The sequence below is a fragment of the Lipophrys pholis genome (assembly GCF_963383615.2).
Source record: "Lipophrys pholis genome assembly, chromosome: 18".
Classification (NCBI taxonomy): domain Eukaryota; kingdom Metazoa; phylum Chordata; class Actinopteri; order Blenniiformes; family Blenniidae; genus Lipophrys; species Lipophrys pholis.
In genome coordinates, this window is record NC_137646.1 from 20,997,752 (window position 1) to 21,017,710 (window position 19,959).

Here is a 19,959-nt window from a genome sequence, read left to right on the forward strand (position 1 = left end):
CGTTATAGCATCTGGTTTGTCTCGGTGTTTATGTGTTAGCACCACATATGAATTTCCAGAGTTGGAGCCACACTTCAGAGCTAGACTCCTAATGAAGCGAACATGCTAAAAAACACACCAATGGTTTATATTGTAGTATGTATTTATACACAAGCCCTGTCTGCTAACATTAAAGTGGTAACTATATTTCACGCAGAAGTCATTGCCCATACGCAAACACTTTATTGTGCCTTGATCTTCTTGTTTCATGAGATATGTAAATGCTAAGCCTTTTTTTTTATTTCATTCTTTTCGAGATTAACAAACAGAAAACAACTAACTGATACAACGCTGCCATTAGGTGGTGGACAAAACAGTGACAAAGTTGAAGAATGAAGTTACAAAACAGTTCTTTCAAAATGTTGCACGCATGCAACCATCTTAAAAGGTAAATGTTTATTTTATAAAGTCAAAGAAATCTGCATTCACAATATTCATCAGTTGAGAGGACTATTTAGCAACGTCAACATCTAGTTGTCAAAACTGCAAATTCAACGATTTATCAACCATCCTATGTTCTTGTAAACAGTTTACTGGCTGGGCAGTCATTATCAAGGTAAATCGTATGACTTGAAACTTGAAACATGAAACAATCACCTAAGTATTTGGTTATCTCTGTCACACTAACCTTAACCATTACCCAAATAAAGACTTATTTGGTCTTTGAGAATACTGTGGAAAGTATCTGGGACATGCAGTTGGAACAGTTGCTTCCCTAAATTTGAGTGAATTGTTTGTTTTTGCATTGGGAATTGTGGTGTTGTGGTGACACACTATGGCCGATCTGTACACATGCAGACTGAGATTGTTGGACTCCCCGTTTTTGAATGGCCGGTTGGAGGCAGAATGAGAAAGCCAAGTGTTTCCGCTCTTCATTTGAAGGGGAACGGATCAGTGGGTGTGTGGTTGAAACTGGCGTCGGTGAAGATAGCCAGGGTGCCCACGGTGGTGAAGACGACGAAGATCCAGAGGAACATGCGGTCTACCACCATGGCCACAAACTGCCAGTCCTCTTTGAGCTGGGGAATGGTTAGATATAAAGAAAACTCAGTGAGGGGAACCAAACTACATGTTATGAAGGGAAATGGAACAAAGAGCAACAGTAGTACAGAACTTACGGCTTCGTAGTCCTTCTCAGCCTGCAGAGCCTCAGCGATGTATGTGATGGCGTCTATGGCTGACTTGAGCTCGTCTGGTAGTGTGAGGTAGCTACTGGGGCCATCGATGAACTTCCTGAGGTCCGTACACATGCCCTCTGACTGGAACCTACAAGACACACATAATGAATACTAGTTAGCCTGCACAACATGGTGGTTAGAGAAGGAGGGTCAAATTAATGTCACTAGTTCAAAAACCTAGACCATCAGCACATTTTAGAAGAACGCCTCTTGCACCTTGACCAAGGCCACAAAATATTTTTCAAGGAGATCAACATTTTAAACTGCTAATGTATCAACATGTGAACATGGGCCAGCCAGCGCGAAAGAAAAAGTATTTATGAGCGATCTCGCACGTCTCCTTTTCGCTCTTCTGTCGGTCAAATACCTGAAAGAAGGTGAGAGACGTTGGCAGTGTGTGCCCCTCTGCTAGTGTGGCATGCCCTCTGCTCTGCATGTGCTGACTGGGCAGCACCGGCTGAGAAATTCTATGTGTCTCTGTCTGTCTGTCTGTGCATGCTTTGTGTTTACTTGTTGCCCTCAGTTACCACCAATCAGCTGCGGTTGGGTGCAAGGAGTTGCTGGGGGAAGTTTGGAAAAAGTTGTGCGGTTACCTTCACACCACCGACTGACTGCTCATGAATCCCACTCTTAATCTCTGCAAGCACGGGTGACTTTTCTTTCTTCGGGAAGTTCTGCAATATCACTTTAACTCACAGATATTGGTGTGACCTTGAGGCATTTTACTCATCTTTTCTGCTCTGAGTTTTGCACTGTCTAGTGCAAATGTCCTTCAGCAATGACTTATGGATTACCATCGGCTGTTTCCTGTAGAGAGACATGCCCAGAGCTTTAATGCTCCTGGAAACTTAAGCTGTGATACATCATGATTCTCTCTGCAGGACACCACATCTAAAATGCTTATTTTAGAAATGCTATTAGCTCTTAAATTTAAGGTGATTCTGATTACTAAAGAGGCAACCTGGGCACCTGTTTAGGGACCAAAGGGGTCAATTTATCCCCAAAGTAATCCAGAACAACCTTAAAGAACCTCGGAAGTGACAGAAAACCATCACTTAGGACACCAACAGCATGCATTAAAGGATATGTATTGAAATCTCAAAACAAAAGCACATTACAAAGATGGAAACTAAAATATAGAAAATAACAAGAAACAAGCAGAAACTGTTGACCGATGGAAAATAATCACAAAAAGAGATCAAAAAGACCAAGAGATAAAGACCAGTTATACCAAGAGATGCAAGGAAACACCAAAAAGACCAAAGTTCAATCAAAAAAATAAAACTCAAAGAAAAAAAAACGACAACAACTTTAACAATACATAGAGTAAATATGATGATAAAAAAAGAACCACAAACAAGCACAAAATGTTAACGATCTGTTTATATTTGGCAAACAACAAAAAAAAGGCACAAAATGGGAACATGTGTGATGACTGAATTTACCACTGTGGGATGAATGAAATTGTCTTATCTTAAAATACATCCAGAGAAAAAGACTAAACCACTTTAATGCTCAACTTCAACCAACAGATGCAAAGCAATAACTAAGGAATACAAGATGAGCAAAATGTTACAAAAAACAACTGCAAATCTATAAGACACAAAAGAAACACATTACACAAACAATCACATATAAAACAGCCACAAAGAGACTCTAGGGAGCCAGAAAATTGTACAAAACCACAAAGAAGCAGTTCAACACTACAAACTGGTGGGAAACTAAATAACCAGAACAAAACTTCAGCAAACGACACACAAAAAGGCTTTCATACACAGTTTCAAACTAGTCTGGCACCTGGGGGCCCTTAGTATTCGAAAACATAAAGTATTAATCTCCTTTAACTAACTTAAACTTTCCCCTCAAACTATGTCTCCTTGAAGGTTTTTGACCGAGTCCAAACAAACACAACATTCTGGTAAATTAACATTATCCTCTCTGCAGAGCAGCTGTTGCTCTTATGAAACACCTCAAATATTAAACACCTTCTCTACGTGCATTTCTTAAGCAAACACACACACACACACACACACACACACACACACACACACACACACACACACACACACACACACACACACACACACACACACACACACACACACACACACACACACACAAAAGCCACAGTTTTAATGAGCTGCAGATGGAGCAGCTTCATCACCAGAGGGCAGTGTAGCACCTCGGTCCTGATTGGACATTGCGAGAGTTAACCTGGCAGGCAGGCAGGGCCAGAGCAGGTAGCTGCTTGGTATTCCGCGCATGATTTGGGGAGTTTACAATGCAGTGCTGCGGTCGCTGCTGCTTCTGCATGTGTGGCAGGTGAAGAGGCTGTGACCTCTGAGAGGTGAAAACCCCACCAGGTTCTCAGGGAGAGGGAGAGAGATGACAGGAAAAAGGGAAGAAAGAGAGCTGGAGAGACACTTTGCCCTCTGAACCCCCTTCTCCTTTCCCCCCTTTACGACTCAAAGTAACAATTCATCAGCGAGAAGTAAATGACTGTCCAGGAGACTAATTCGACTAAAACTGGTCGCGTCTGGTGCCAAGACATGCACTAAACCCAATTAAGAAGGCGTGCGTGAGTGTATGTGTGGACTCGGGAGAGATAATGCTGTCTCATCATATTGCTTTAACGCAGCCCCGCCACTCCCACCTCCACCTCCACCACCTCCTCCCATCACCCATCCCTTCACCTAGTCGCGCAGCGTCGCGCCCCAAACGTGTCAGACTCGATTTGTAGGGGTCATTATTATTTTAGCAGCGATTCTCTCCCTCCAGACAGATTTCATTTCTCACAGGAGGGCGGAGAGGGAGGGGACAGCCACACACTGCGAGGAAGATTTTGGGGTTGTATTAATAGAGCAGCAGGATGGCGGGCCAGTTAAGGATGTCACATATCTGACTGCCAAGACACGCAAGTCTCCGCGCTAACTAACTACCTGAGCAAGGTCACGTGTTCCCTGTGCACAAAGGCTGGAGACGGAGGGGTAGACTGATAGAACAGTTTGTCACCAATTTGTGTGCCGGGCAACACTGGCACCAGTCCAGCTCCTTACTCAACAGCTCCAGGGGCAGCACTCTGTGAAACCTTTGATGAAAATCATCAATCTGGGCCTCACTGGAAGTGTCTGCATTCTAAAGTCTAAACGGCTTTTATAGACGCCGGTCTGTCTCATCACAACTAAGTTTGTTTTGCATGATAAAGCTCACGTGTTAGATTGTGGTTTCAAACTTAATTTATTTCTGGGGCCAATTTTAGCATAATTGGGCTGGAAAAAGGGCAGGAAAGTCTCATTTCAATGGTATGCCATTTTTAGTGTCGTAAGAAATGACTTTGGCCTTTATTAGCTCTCTCAGGCCCCAGTGAAAACTGAAAACTTTTGTTGCTCTATGGGTGTCCGTTTATTCGACAATGGTGCTTGGAGACACTGAAAACACAACTTTTTGGAAACACTGTTAATGCGCATGTCCAACACGGTCTTAGTAAATAGTTTTTCTGAGCTGGCGCAGGTAGATGGAGAATAACAACGTTTACCTCCCGAGTGTCGTGACTCCAAGTCCAGACTCCCACTACTGGGACGGTAGTTTTATAATTGAGAGTCGCCTGTAATAGCAATCCAACCTTATGTTCTGTCCATACAAATGTATGTTCCACACCCCTGTGTTAGATACTGAAAAGTGTTCTATGTCTTATAGATGTAACCAGAGACCAGACATTATGAAGCGACTGAATTCACTTTTCAATCAGTTCAGTTGAACATCAAACTTTGCCAATGGTGCTACTGGTTTATGAAGAACTATGCTCTCAAATGCTCCATGCTTTGGTCATGCTCCTGTGGTGTGCAGAAGAAATAAATACGCTCAGATTTTGTGATGGTCTGTAGATTCACCCGTGGAAGACTTCAGCTCTAAATGATGGTATTCCCTCTTGCAAGATAAAGCACACATTTTGATTGAAGGATTTGCTGTTTGCTCATCGGACCAAGAGAGATTTTCACTCTATTTCTGTGTTTTCTCTCCCGTCAAGTATCAAGAGCAAACCCATGCCAGTACAGGGAGAGCCTGCAAATTTCACAGAGCAGGTTTACAAGCTGAAGCCTTTCCGTGTTAAGCATGTACATTAAACAAATAAATTCAACTATATCCTTACGTACAGTGGCCGGTACTCACCTGTTGGGTTTCGGGAACAAGATGGAAGAGTCCGGTTTGCGTATAAAATATTCATCGGCTGCTTTGCTGATGGCAACCATCTTTTTCTCCCGCCGGGGCAAAGTCTCCAGGGACAGGGGCGTCTCCACTTTTGGTCGCATCATGCCTAGATAAGGAGGCAGCATGTGGATGAAGATCTGGGTGGATAGGGAAGATGAAGATGAAGACTTTTGCTCAGAATTGATTGCACAAAGACACACCAGAAGACAAATGGTTAATTAACACTACTGTATGTTTTCTGTCGATAGCGCATTGCCTTCCGCCAGACTTTGTGCATAAATTGTCTTTCAGGTAATAAAAAGCTATTTATTTGTATTCTTGTTTCATGATTTATGAGACAGCAGAAGTGTACTCACTCTGTATTTACCTATTAAGGCTGAGAAATGAGTCCAAATGTTGAATTTAGCAGTGAGATAACCTTTGAGAACAGTTGCTGCTGAGTGATTTGGGTGGAGGAACCAACCGGGTAATGAGTTCCAATTCCTCAAAGTCTATTCTGAAGGTGTCCTTGAGCAAAACACATTGTTGTGGTGGAACCATTTGCATTTGAACATTTCAGCGAGAGACTAGCGTTTTACCATAAACCTCTCAAGTGTGCGTCAATGGATAACTGTTGGATTATCTGACAATGGAGCCACCTATCAAAATATCAAATGACTCAAGGGCGAAACATCAAAATCAATGGTTCAAAAGTTGCTCTTTAATTTCTCTTCGAAGTGCACTGCTACCGTAGATCTCTTGACTGGCCTGTATTGGCAGCTGAATGCCAATAAAAGGCCACAGGCAAGAAACACATGATGACTACAAGTGAATAGTAAATTTAGGTCAGACACCTGAACTTCAGAAAATGCAAATGTGTCTTCATGTGACTTTCTCTGACTTTCTCTTTCACCAGTGACGACATAGCACCGCTCAGCAGTAACAGACAATCAGAGACAAGCAGGTGAACGGGGTCACATTTAGAAGCAACAGATTTAGGAACTGGTCGACACTAAAACAAGTTACAAACCAAAAAAGGAAATTAGAAATGTCTTTTTGGATTATTCTCCACAATTTCAACTGTATTTATCATTTATTCACAAGATACAAGAAATGATGTTTCATATATTCAACATCACTTACTCCACAGGGACAGTATCTACTGCCCCCTTCTGGCTTAAATGTCATGCCATTAAATAGTTTATACATTTTTTTAATTGCCTGTATATGTCAAATTTGAATGTCTTAAACAAATGATTTACAAAGCTATGAATTATATAAAGATATCTCTGCTCCATACACAAGGTAGTCGTATTACCTTTGGTAAGTGAAGACAAGGGTTCCTGCAGATGACTGTTAGCAGTACATGCCCAACAATGCCTACTAGTAACTGAATATATCTGTATTTTTCTATTTTAACTGCTCATGTAGTTTCCTTCCAACACATCTCAAAACATCCATTATTATCACTTCAATTAATCTCCCCCCTATATTTCACACTGTCAGATTGAAAAGGAGCAGAAAACACAATGGCCTCTTCCTCCCATTAATCCAGTATCAAGCAGCTCGGTTCCATTAAAGTGTGCAAATCACCTACAATCAATATGAGCATTTCTGATTTGAATGTCGCCCTGAAATGGTGACAGTGTCGGGGTGGGGGTGCGGGGTGGAGTACCGAGCTGCTGCTCGCGCCTGTAATTAGCTCCACATAATGTACAGCGAGGGCAACAGCCACTGATGGAGGTTAACAGTATAACAGGGTGATTAGAATCTTGAAGCCTGTGTCGACTTAATTCAGTGGTCCGCCTCAACCCAAACTACTGCCGCCTTCACTTCCAATTGAAGACAAAAATTAACATTGCATTAATGAAGTACTTCAAGGCCACAATTTATTTCATCATTGAGAGAAGGACCGCGTGCCTCCAAAACAAACATTGTGCTGAAAATCAATTAAAATTAGGCTCAAATTTATTTTCTCTGGCTAATTGACAGCTTGATTGCCTTTTTTTGTTTGCCTTGCCCTTAATTGGTCTTTACAAGTGCCCTAGACATACCCAAAAGTGCAAATCCTGTCTTGTGTCTTTTCTATTATAAAAAAAAAAGGCACATTTAAACTATCTCTAAGAGTCTGCTACATTTTTAGAAGCAGCAGCCAGTGTCTTGAAAGGTCTTTTGAGGACATGCAGTAAGCTTAATGGCATCACCCTCCCTGCCGCTTTCTGATACAGGCCGCCGAGAAAATGAAGGCTGAGATACTACAGATATGGCACTGCCTTTATTCCTGTGATTGAGCGGCTGGTGCTCTGCTAAAGCTCCAGACAACAGCAAAGAAGCTTTCTTGTGCTTAAAACTGGTCTGAGATGTGGACCAGCAACAGTGGTGGCATGAGTCATTGGCAAAGCAAAAATTTAAGTGCAGAACCAAACTTATCCAAAGAATATGCACAAATTAATTCATTTTGTTCGTAAGAAAAGTTGACTTGAAACTCATAAGATCTTTGGCATTCATGTCGTATGCATCAATTCCAATTGTTTTATTTTGTGATAGTAGCATTTCTGATGCCTTCATCACCATACAAATTTTAAGTCGTTCTTAAAAAAAACACAAGTCATTAGTTGATTAATCTCATATGAAAACTGAAAACTGGGCACAGATGTGTGACGGAATGTGACTCATATTATTTCACCTCTGAAGCATTGGACCTTTTAACCCAAGGGACGCTATTGTAATACGGTGACGTAATTAAAAACTATTTAGAATTTTGACGCTCACCTTGCGGACCCACATTGGCATCTGGTGGGTGTTGGCGGAGCGGTGGTGGAGGTTGAGGACAACCACACTGAGGATGACGGAGAATGTGACCAGGATCATGGTGAACATGATGTAATTGACGATAATCGGGACACCGAGCGAGGTCTCGGGGATTTTATCGGCCAGCAGGAGCAAGAACACAGTGAGGGTGAGCAGCACGTTGATCGACAGACCCATCTTCTCACCTGGCACAAAGGAAACAGACACTTAAGCAGCTATTGAAATACATGAGTTAAGTCTTCTGCTCCACTGAGCTCAAGCGAGGTTTGTTCCACCTTCCAACCACTGGGAGCAATTCTTTTAGCAGCATCTGGTCCATCTAATTTACCATTAATGACTCTAATGTGGAATTAATTTCCCATTTTCCCACATTATGCGAAAGGCCTACAGTATATATTTAGTGGCCACATTTAGTGGTTGTTACCTCAGATGGGTTGGATCAAGACCAATGTTTAGTCTCTAACTGAACAGTCACATCAAAAGCATTTCTTCACACTGCATCACCGGAGAGTTCTCACAACATTTCATTCATTCTCTTGACTCAGACAGAGACTTTTGGGTTTCATGTGTCTTTTTGTTGTCAGCTGAAAGGTTTTACCTCACATCGTCTTGAAGAGAAACACTTAAACTTGGAAGAACAGCTTCAGAAGACCGAGCTTCCTCTGTCCTGTTCTGTCATAATGTGCCAAATGCTCTCAACTGTTGACAGACGTGGACTGCGGGACGGTTTATCAAAGGGTCTCTTGATGTTTTACAATCCTGTCGTATCACATACAGAACATCGTTTGACAAGAACAAAAGCATCTCCCGGATGTAACAGCCTTATGTTCGTAACCCAAAAGCAAACAAAACGTAGTACAAAGTGAATGGAGTCTTTACCTATGTGATTTCAACCCATGACCATCTACATGTCCACACCATCGAGGATGGTGGCTATGAAAACGTGCACAAAGAAAATACTGGATGGCCATATTCTATTCTTTCAATTATTGATTCATATTGTTGGCCTAAAGAAGAACTTTGCATCTCATAAACTGCTTATGTCTTGTTCTTTGCTTGTGAAGTAAAGTTTTTTTCTGAACCAACTGATCTTCATGAAATTATGAACTCGCTTCATTTTGTTAAATTTTTAGCTTCTGACCTGAATTTACTTGTGAAATGGTAATTGGTACTTGGCACATGCATTTTACAGCTGCTGTAGTCTGAGCATGGCATTGTCACTCACTTTTTATACTTTTATTCCCAGTGTCCCAACTGATGAGAGATTGCAAATGTAATTCAATGGAGCAACGTATGGTATCAAGTAATGTCACGAGCTATGCTGTGAGGTAACATATTCATCTTTGAGGTTATTGATTCGGCTCTTCTCCAGGAAACAGGCACCTAATCTCAAATTGAATTCCTTGGTAATTGGACAAATGTGTGATTGCTCAATTTAAAAAGACCGCACAAACACGCTTGAGAAAATGCCATTGAGACGGTGGGAAATCAATGGCATGGCGGCTTTAATCTAAACCAGCTTTACATCAATGGGGAAACTGTATGGATGAACTGCCACAAGAGGAGAAAGATACAGTCCAGTATCTTTAGCACTTAAAATGATTTAAATGTTGTGTTTTGTAAATTGTGTACCTGCATCAGGAGGCAGGTAGAAGTTGAATATTGCGATAATGGTGATGAGGATGCAGGGTAGGATGATGTTGAGGACGTAGTACAGAGGCTTCCTCTCAATGATCAGGTAGAAGGTCACGTCCTCGTTCAGATCATCGTTTATGTTCTTCCTGCTCGGCTTGTGGGTGATGTGCCACTCGCCACCCTCTGGAGAGACAGTCAGAACTCAGGAATGATTTCAGCGAGAAAATGAAGCAAACACACCCCCATTAGAGAAATGGGAAGCTGCGTCATGATAGCAGTGCTCACCACTGTATGAGTCGTCTAACACGATCTCACGGATCTCTTTGCCTTTTGAGTCCAGAGCGTACTGCAGGTCAATTTCTGTCGCGTCGTACGTGTAGGATCTGAACTGCATTGTGCAGTTCTGCCAGTCAAATGGGAAATATGTCACCTGGACAGAAAGACAGAGCTCATGAGAAGGATAAATGCAAGACAAAAATAGAGTGGAGTTTGTTCATATTGGCGTTTTAACCTTGACTCCACAGGAGCTGCAGTAAAGAGCAGGGGGGGTCCAAGTCACCCTGCCATTATAGTAAACCTGGACATGGACGTGTAGGGCCACATCGAACACTCCATCATTACTGCAAACAGAGGTATGGATTAATATCATTCAGTTTTCTACTGAATAAAGATACAGAAACTTTTTATATATCATATCGCGGTTTTCAATATCGTGTCACATTCTGTTTGTGCCACTGTATCATATTGAAACACGTGAAGGCTTTTGTACCATATTATGTACTTTAATTTAATTATGTATCACATCACATTGTATCCTACTTTATCATAGTGTATCTGAATGTATTTAGTAGCAATGTCATATTATATTAGTATCATTTTGGATGGTACTGTATAATGTATCTTCTGTATTGCATTGTACCATGCTGCGTCAAAGGAGATCAAATTTTATTGACGTGTATCATAACATTTCATAATGTATTGTATCATAGTGTATGCCATTCTAGTTTATTCTTTTCATAGAATACAATCGAGTACAATAGGTATACTTTGCCAGTGTCAGTGGGAATTAAATAAATGTTGTGAGTATATCCTATCAGAGTGGATGAAATCCTAGATCACACGAGGGGGTCAGGGCTTTTACCTGGCTGTCAAACATTTGTCAAAAACCTGATCTGAACATATCGAATCCTCAATAAAACACTTTCTACAACCTAGAAATTATTTGCATCGCTTTCATTTTGAAAACCGCTCTTTATGTGCTCGTGAGCGTACACTAAAGACCGAGTTCACATCCTGTTTTAAAGTGAGGAGCCGTGGTGACGGGGTGCATCGCGATATTTCATATTGCATCAAAGTGTTTTGTATGGTATCGAGATTCATGGTAGTGCAATTAAATTGGTATTTGTAGTGTATTATATGGTTTCATTGTAAATCAATAGTACTCTATATTATATGAATGTATAATGTTTTGTCAATCATACTGCAATGTTTAGTATAATAATGGATTGCATTGTATCATTTAGTGCATCATATGTGAGACTGTTTGTCACTTATTTTGTTCCGTTATATTATTCTGAATTGTACCATGCTGTTTCATATCATAGCTTATCTTGCATTGTAGCAGATTAAATGACGGATTGAAGAAAGTAGAATGAAGAATGCAGAAGATGCCAACAAGAAGAACATAAGGCTCGAACAAACTTAACAAATTATCTTGTACATAAAGTTTGAAAGCTTGAGAAGTACAAACAACAATATGTATAAATCTGTGAGATGTGCTTGCAGGGAGACCAGACACCAGATCGATATTTACAGACAGCAGCAGTATAAGTGCGTTCTGCTGCAGACTGAGATAAATAAAATCAATCTACTTTCAATAGCAGCATTCAAAACTTTACTTCACCTGCAGCCTTTGTTTTATGTTATCTCATACATGTTTGGCTGCGCTCCCATTATGCACGAATCCACCTTAAAACATTTTAATTGGCATAGATGGAAGGTGGTACTCGACACATTTCGCAGAGCGTCGCTAAGTGCACGGCTAATGCTGGCTGTGTACAAAGCTGTTTGGGTGCTTAAGCTCATAACACAATGCACAACAAAGACACTGAGTCAATTAGACACAGATTTAGCCCTCGGTCTGTGTGCAGTCTTGGGGCTTTTATGGCTGTGGTAATATAACAGGGAGACGCTCGTGTCCTTTAAGTGGGCTCTCCTAAAAACCCTGTCCCTGTGAAGGCGCTGCTGCTGCTGCGGTTAAAATTACCTGCATTGATCATACAGACACAGAGAAGTACGTGTGTGCTTGCATTTGTGTAGGTTTATTCATTTGTGTGCGTGCGCAGTTCCAAATGAAAGCATCACAAGCTGAAGTAGCTGTGCAGTGCCATGAGCTCAGTTATTAGGGAGCCATGCTGCTTAATCGCCTATAAAGTGTTGATGAATGGAGCGGTGTGGATATTTACAGTGGCATTAATGGGAGTGTGTATGTGTGTAGGAATGAAGACTACACTCACTCTTCTTAGTATCTAAATCCTTTGACATTACACTGTGGTACATAGTTTTTAAAACACTATAATGTAAGTACTTTGTGTTTAGTCATGTTCTGGTCTACTCAGGAATGTTTCTCCCCTGCTCGGGCTCACAATTGTCAGCCTTCGATAGCTCAGTTGTTCGAGTGAAGGATTGTAGTGGGCAACATAGATATCTGTAGGTTGCTGCTTCAGATCCAGCTTGAACGAAGGCTTTTCAGAAAACTGTCTTTGTATTGAAGTGGGGATTCATTTGTCCGTATCAATCTCCATCAACATTTGCTCAAGGGTCGATGTTACAGTGGTGAAGAAAAGTGCTCCTGAGGACTTGTTGAATGTAAAAGTCAAAAGATAAATCAAGTTCAAAAAGAACTCCCAGGATCCTCACATTGCTCTTCCAGTTAAAGTAGTTGGCTTTGTGAGATAACAGGTTGAGGGAGAGTCTTTGCAGGCAGTTGGGGAAGTATGCACAACTTAATCCAGTCAGATCCAGTGTCCACCTTCGCCTGTGTATATTCCACATGGAGAGTTTTTGCTCTTGCTCGGACTGACACCCTTTGATGGCGCTACCTGACAACCGCTCGTTGGCAGAGCCTTTTTTTTTTTTAATTAAATAGGAAATAAGTCTAAAAAAGAGAGGTGGTCTTATATTCAGGGTGTAAAGAAAAGAACATATCTACCTTTTTTCATATTGTCTTTTACATGTCATTAAACAGGATCTGATACAGTTTATGTTCCATAAAGAAGCAAAACTATACCTAATATCTAGATGACAGTAACCTGTAGATGGAAAAATGGAGCAAAACAGGGATCACCTGAAGAAAAGTGGTTTAAAAGTAGGTCAAATTAAACAGCCACACAGGAGGAGTTATGAGGCTAATTGTAATCTGACGCTGATCAATGCAGATGAGACTAATAATAACTGTCAATCTGCTAAAAAATATGGAGTCATTGAGTGCAATGTGAGACGATGGAGAGCACAAAAAGGGCAAAACTGTCCTGAAAGACATCAACAGGCTTCATCATAATGCATGAAAAGAGTCTGCAAACCTTTATTCCTGAATATCAGCCTTATATTTGGACCATACTCTAAACTGTATGTGTAACAGTTGCAGACTATATATACATTTTTAGCAGAAAATAACAATAATAATAATAATAATAATAATAACAGGAAGTGTTATGCATTTTTATTGCTCTTGAATCCCAACAGACATTAATAAAGCATTTTCTTTGAAATCCAATTTCACATTCAATCAAAAGTTATTACGAGGTGTGAGAAATTACAACTTTAAACAAAACAAAAAAAAAATCCCTTAAAACACAGCTAATAATTATTCAAGGAGAGTTTCAGCTCACTTATTGATGAGGACAATGTCCGGAAGCCAAACCTTCCCAGAGGGAATGCGCAGGACCTCAACCCCATCATGGTCTTTTGGTTTCCACATCAGCCGGTAATCTGTCCATTCCTGTTTGAGAGGTGCAAGAAGAGGCTTTGTACGCGGCCGATTGACAATTACACCACAACACATGAAAAGCCGTCGGCAAGCTCGTGAAACAGAAAATGACAGATGGTTGAAATCGAGCATTCGCAAATTCAACCAGTTTGTCATGTGATCAGTTTATTTGTCATTTTTCCAAGCTCGTAATTGGATTCTTCTGGAATGGGCCCACCTGTCCTCGAATAACAAAACACTATTTACATATTTTTTTCATTTTACCCCATATTACTGCTCCTCCAACTGTTCCTGTGGTCGTTTGTACAGTGTGTGCTGGCACTAAATGGTAACATGAGGGAGGCGAGGTTGCATGATAATCAACTTATCGCCACTGGAGAAGTTGCTCATCATGACAAGAAACATGGTCACACGTGGGACACCGACAATACGATCACATCACTCATTGTGTGGGAAGTGGGGGTAACTTAGAAAGAGACTTACCAGATTCATGACAACAATCGTGCTCATCTCTTCATTTTTCATGTTCTGAAGAAACAAACCGAAATAAGGAAACGATGAAGGAGGGAAAATCCTTCAGTTTGAAATTCACATTTCTAATCAAATGTGTCGGACAGAAAGTGAACTTCCATTCAACACTTCGCTGTCAGATTTCTCGACATGGTTCGAGTATGAAGCGAGAAACAAACAGTTTGTTTTTCTCTGGCAATCAAACAAAAATCCTCTGGGGTGTTCGGCAAGTTCAGTCCAATTAAAACAAGATTTTGGTGCAATTGTGGTCTACATGTGGCCCATCTGTGGCACTGTCATCTGAGCCCTGATGTGCACCGAACAAGCTGGTTTTCATTTCTCAACAAATACTCAAGCATACTTCTAAACATTTAGAGCAGCTGTGATCAGAATGGCCAAACAAAGGCTCAACTGACATTGACATCAGTCTATTTTCAATGTAAATATTCAACATGGAGCTTTAAGCTGGTGCCAATGCAACTCCAATATGTGCCTTAATTCCAGCTCGCAGTATTGGAAGTTTGAAAAGTTTTGTACCAAGAATTTCTGTTGACAACTCTGTCCATCTGTCTAGATCCATTATACTTACACCTACAACAAACTTTTAACAAGTTTAGCCATAAATTATTTATTTTGAAGATTTCTTTATTAAAAAACAAAGGGATTTGCGACTCTTTAGTGAGCAGCAAACTTAGCAAACAGCTGCTTTTGAGTCATTTCTCTTGTAGTTTTCACGTCTATAAAAGTGGACGCACAGCATTGTGGGAGTCCTGACAGAGATCACACGACAGGAAGCGGAAAGGCTGAGCTTCGATAAGCCGGTCCGGCTATTTAAAACTGCAGGAGGAATGTCAGGGAGACAGCTGGGACTCAACAAGAGGGAGGGGGTCCCTCTCTTTCTCTCTCTCGCTCTGTCTCTCTCTGATTTGACCGCAGACCTATTGCACAAATATACATCCTGCTGCGGCTCACCTCAGGGCGTCCCTCAGGGCCAATGTTGATAATAACTTTGTGATTACCCAACTGACTAGTTCTGTGCAGACGCAGTAGAGCCGAGCGTCCAAGTGGGTCACTTTTCAAGATCATTCCAGTCCAGAGGTTAAGGGGTCCCGGGTGACTCCCTCTCCAGTGTAAGACTGACCTTGAATGTGTGGTTGTTTTTTTGGGGGGGGGGGGGGTATGAGGAGCGTACTCACTGCAGACGCTGTGTGGATGTGCATGCCACACAGAGGAGAGCCAAGAGGAGAATAAAGAACAAATAAAGTGACCTGGTGTGTGAGTGTGTATGTGCAATCACTCCTTATCATATTATACAGTCGCATAAGCAGCAGCCCAGTCGGTGCATGCTGCGATAACACTACTTCGCAGCATGGATGAATAAAAATACAGTATTCCACTTCAGTAGTACTCGTTTGCGCCATCTGGTTCTGCATTTGAACCCAGATGGTACCCAGATATATTCACAGAGCCTTGAACACAAAAGTTTATCTGTGGATTTACATTTCAGAAGCAGAGCCGGATTTAAAAAAAGGAGAAGAAGAAGAAAAAAAAAGAAGGAGTTGTTTGTGGCCGGGGTCACCAGCGGGATCCGTGTGTCGATGTGTGCAGTTTGCAGTGTGGCCACGCTTTGGTCCTCGTGACAGCTGACATAGTAGTGGGTGATGTATACACAGTCGCTGGAGTTTTCATGTTTAGTTGCTTCTTCTCTTCAAAGAAAATACAGCCAAAGTGATTATTGGTTAAGAAGGAGGGCCGCAGAAAAGCAGAAATTGCTTGTTCGGTTTAAAGTCGGTAATACTGTCTTATACATTTGGCTGCAGTAAATAACTCACTACTATTAGGAAATTAGTAACAGAGTAACAATTACAAACAGCTTATCTCTTCTTTTGAAGCAGAGCTGCTTTATTTTGTTTTCAGAGCTGAACTGTTTGCTTTTCCATCAGCTGAAGCTGATCAACTGCAAGTTTTCCGCACAACATGCCAAAGGAAGTAGAGATGTGGACACAGCTTAAACAAGCGGCTCGATCCAAACCTAGCACAGATTTTTGCACTGCACTTTCGGGCACTTTGAGCCTCACCAGTCCAACAAAGGAAGAGAGGACCATCCCCACGCGGACCACCACCCTGTCTTCTGGGACGCGAGCCGGTCGGACCTTGACGTTGTAGGAGTTAAAGATGTTCTTCCAGAGCTCCTGCTCCACGTCTGCAGCGCCTGAGTGACACACGGAGAGAATGAGTGGCGACCCTGTGTCGGTAATATTTTCATTTACTGTATTGATAGACTGTCTGTGGTACGATCAAGGGATTTCTGTCCTACAGCAAGTTTACATTTATAATCAACACTATTTGGGGTTATTTCATATGACATTTTTGACCATTTAGCTGTCCTGTCCTTATTTCTGATTATTCAGTTTTGTATTTGGTTCATTATTCATGTCATTGTTTTTGCTCTATCAGTGGATTTGCCACTCATTTCCCAAAGTTCCTGAGCCAGTGCCCTTTAGACTGATCCGGAAGTCTCTTTATGCATGTACAAGGAAGCTAATTACCAACGAAACTGTGGGTCAATTGAGAGAACGATTGATTATATCTGTAGAAAACTCAAACATTCCGGATGAAAAATGCAGCTCCGAAGGCGCCCGGCAAGACGGGCGTTTCACCTTCTTGCCTCACCGCCTGTTCGAAGTGACTGAAGCCCCCACAGGCAAAGTAGCAGGTAAACCTTCAGCTCAAATGAGTGTTGGGAAGGGAAAACGAGGTGATGGCTGGAGGAGAACGTTCGACAACTTGTTAACAGGAAAAAGTTAAAGACCGAATATGTTCAATACCTTTAAACACTACCAGTCTTGGTCTCAGTTAGAAAAATCCTCAGTCAAATTGATTATTTTGTGTTTTCGAATGTGGATTGCCATAATAAACACACTCACTCAGGTACTGCATCTTAGAAAATCATATTCAATAATTCAAATTCCATCTGAAAAAGACTACAGAATTCAAAGTGTACATCTATGTGACACTTTGTCAGAAGTAGGGATGGCAACTACACTTCAAGATATCCATAAAATATCTGTATAACGTCAAACTATCTCTTTGCTTTGATTATGCTCATCACCGTTAAAATTGTAAAAGTGTTACTATGTGTAAATAATGAAATGCATTATATTTTATGTTTGCACAATCACCATGCACTATCTATGCACTGCTATAAGTGTATGAAATCCAGGTTTTACGCTCCGTCTCTCACTGTGGCGCTTGTACCTGTGGAGATCTCACACCTGGTGGCGATGCGCCTGGCTGGGAGCTTCTATTAGGAGGTGTTTTTTCTCTGCAGTGCATGTCTCTGGGTGATCAACACCTTCCGCCGGGTGTCTCCGTTGAGGTTTGGTGTGAAAATGTGACACAAAGTCGGAAAAGTGTTTTGTCATCCTACAACTTCATTTTCTGCTCAAACTTTAAAATCCTCGTTTTTATTTCTATATTTTTTGATTTGTTCATCTGTAGCAGAGTGTTACAAGAATTATCATTATATTTGCAAAACCCTTGAGATCCATTTTCTGTGTTAAGGGACCTTTGATTGATTTGTTAGCTTCCCATGGCCTTGAGAGGAATTATAGTGGAAAATGACAAAGAAAAGACATTACGTGCAACTTGACTGCAATGACTCATGCGGCTATCTTATTCTTAAGTAGGGTATTTCTTATTTACCTTGTGTTATTAATCCCGTTCATTACCATACCACCAACTTATGGCTCAGTCGCATTTCTGTGTGGACAGTAATCAATTTAAAAAAAGTTGCTGTTCGTACATGAAACTTTTATAAAACCGAAAATGGAATAATGACGCAGTTAACAGCCAATTTTTGTTGAGCAAACAGGACCTTAGAGTGCAAAGCTGAATCCAATAGCAGACTTACATTGAATATGACTGAACTGAATCATTTTTCTCTGGGATTATGCTCCAAAACTCCAGAGTTTACTTTCAAATAATTACTGGAGACCTTAACACTTCTCTGTTTTGCCCAATTACAGTGTGACGCTTCACCACAGGCTTCTTAGGGTTAAAATATAGAAACGCAAATACTTCCATTCCTTTGCATTTTAAAGCACAACTGTGGCTCTCCCCTTGCAAGCATTTCCTCCCCGGTGTTGGAAGGTTAGAGGCATTTATAATCAGCAGCTCTGGTGACGCGGCATTCATCACGTTTGGCATCGGTGTGGCCCCGGCAGGATCTGACCTGACAGGAATAAATGACGGCGATCACCCAGCAAGGCACCCCCATTAGCTAGGCATGGGAAAACATGGCTGCTGATGGGCGAGGGATGCGGTGGGAGGCCGTGGTTGAAGGCTGAAATTTACCATTTTTATCTGGCTTTCCCAGTTCAGGCGACCTAGCAAATGGCGAGGCTGATTGCAGCACATGGAGATGCAGTGAGAAGGTAAAATGTCGGAAACACATTGCCCAGCAGCATCGGTAATCACATTTTAAAGTAAATTCTGACAGTAGCGCCATTATGTTTAGTTGTAATCTGCTAGTAACTGGAATTTATTTTCTTACATTAAGTAAGTTATACAGTTGTACATTGTATCCACATTAGCAAAGTTCAAAACTATTTTCAAAAAGTTGTGTTTTCAGTGGATTCCGAGCACCAGGGACAACATGTTAACTCAACAACGAAATGCCTGGCTTGTATTTAAACCCACAATCGTCATGCTGAGGTGAGAGCGATAACCATAACTACGTTATGACTGTTCCATGCACATAATAAACAAAATTAGCCTAACCGAAGGAAACCATTAAAAGTAGCACAAACTTTATCAACAAGCTGTTTACAGAATCTAGTAATCAGTAATCACATACCAATCATCAGTGTCTAGTACATGTTAACAAAAAGCAATAATTGAACTTGCTACTTTACACATGGTGTTTGTGTATTTCAGGGTACGCATTAGACGAGTCCTCTAACTCTGACACATGGGTATGCTGTGCCAGCTTGCGTCTTACCTCCCAGAGTGCTCAGGCTCCATACGCAACAGGCGACCAGGAACAGATCCAGGCTTTTCATGGTGACCACCTCTCCTGAACCTTTCCTCTCAGCTCCCCCTCAAAACAAGATCCTCAGCAGGGTTTACCAGACTTCTGTATCTCTGCTTTCTGTGCTACTCAGTGGAACTCCTCAGCAGTTTTGGTTTGGTGACTTTGGACTGTTGTTGTCTGTCAGTCAGGCCTGTGAGGCCAACTGCTGTCTGCTCCAATTACCTCCAGGAGGGAGGGGGAGAGAGGGGGGGGCTGTGCATGTCCATGAGGGGGAAGCAGGTGTGGCTCTGCCCATAAAAAGCTTACGATACAGCAGAGTTCTTAATTTCTGCTTTCAGAGTCATTTTGGGTTTTTATAGGGACACAAAGTACCAGACAGCCATTTTTCACTGCTGTGTTTACACTTTAGATTAAGTTTAATTTGTGGTTCCAAAGCACAATCTCACTTCTTCAAAACGCTCGGACATTGTGAGAAAACAAAGATCAAATCATTAATTTGTGAAGTTTTTTTTTTCTTCTGAAAGGTGCTGCATAAATAAAGATTTGATTAAAATCATTAATTTGAAACAAACTTT

At 41.4% G+C, this 19,959-nt stretch overlaps 1 protein-coding gene across 1 annotated transcript; it reads right to left on the bottom strand.

Annotated features, from left to right (window-relative positions):
• chrnb1 (cholinergic receptor, nicotinic, beta 1 (muscle)) lies at positions 1 to 19,595 on the bottom strand. The gene is made up of 11 exons (XM_080486627.1): positions 19,352 to 19,595; positions 16,428 to 16,561; positions 14,323 to 14,367; positions 13,742 to 13,851; positions 10,363 to 10,471; positions 10,137 to 10,281; positions 9,849 to 10,034; positions 8,178 to 8,401; positions 5,388 to 5,563; positions 1,158 to 1,305; positions 1 to 1,058 (listed from the first exon to the last, which is right to left on the bottom strand). Exons 1-11 carry the CDS (start codon positions 19,410 to 19,412, stop codon positions 912 to 914), a joined length of 1,485 nt encoding a protein of 494 aa, XP_080342753.1. The 5' UTR covers positions 19,413 to 19,595; the 3' UTR covers positions 1 to 911.
• Between the last annotated feature and the right edge of the window lie 364 nt (positions 19,596 to 19,959).

Coding starts and splice junctions, on each gene's coding strand:
- chrnb1 (XM_080486627.1), bottom strand. CDS start 19,412: ATGAAAAGCCTGGATCTGTTCCTGGTCGCCTGTTGCGTATGGAGCCTG. Junction 5,564..8,177: donor TGCCAATGTGGGTCCGCAAG/GTGAGCGTCAAA, acceptor CTATCCACCCAG/ATCTTCATCCACATGCTGCC. Junction 1,059..1,157: donor CTGAGAAGGACTACGAAGCC/GTAAGTTCTGTA, acceptor ACCATTCCCCAG/CTCAAAGAGGACTGGCAGTT.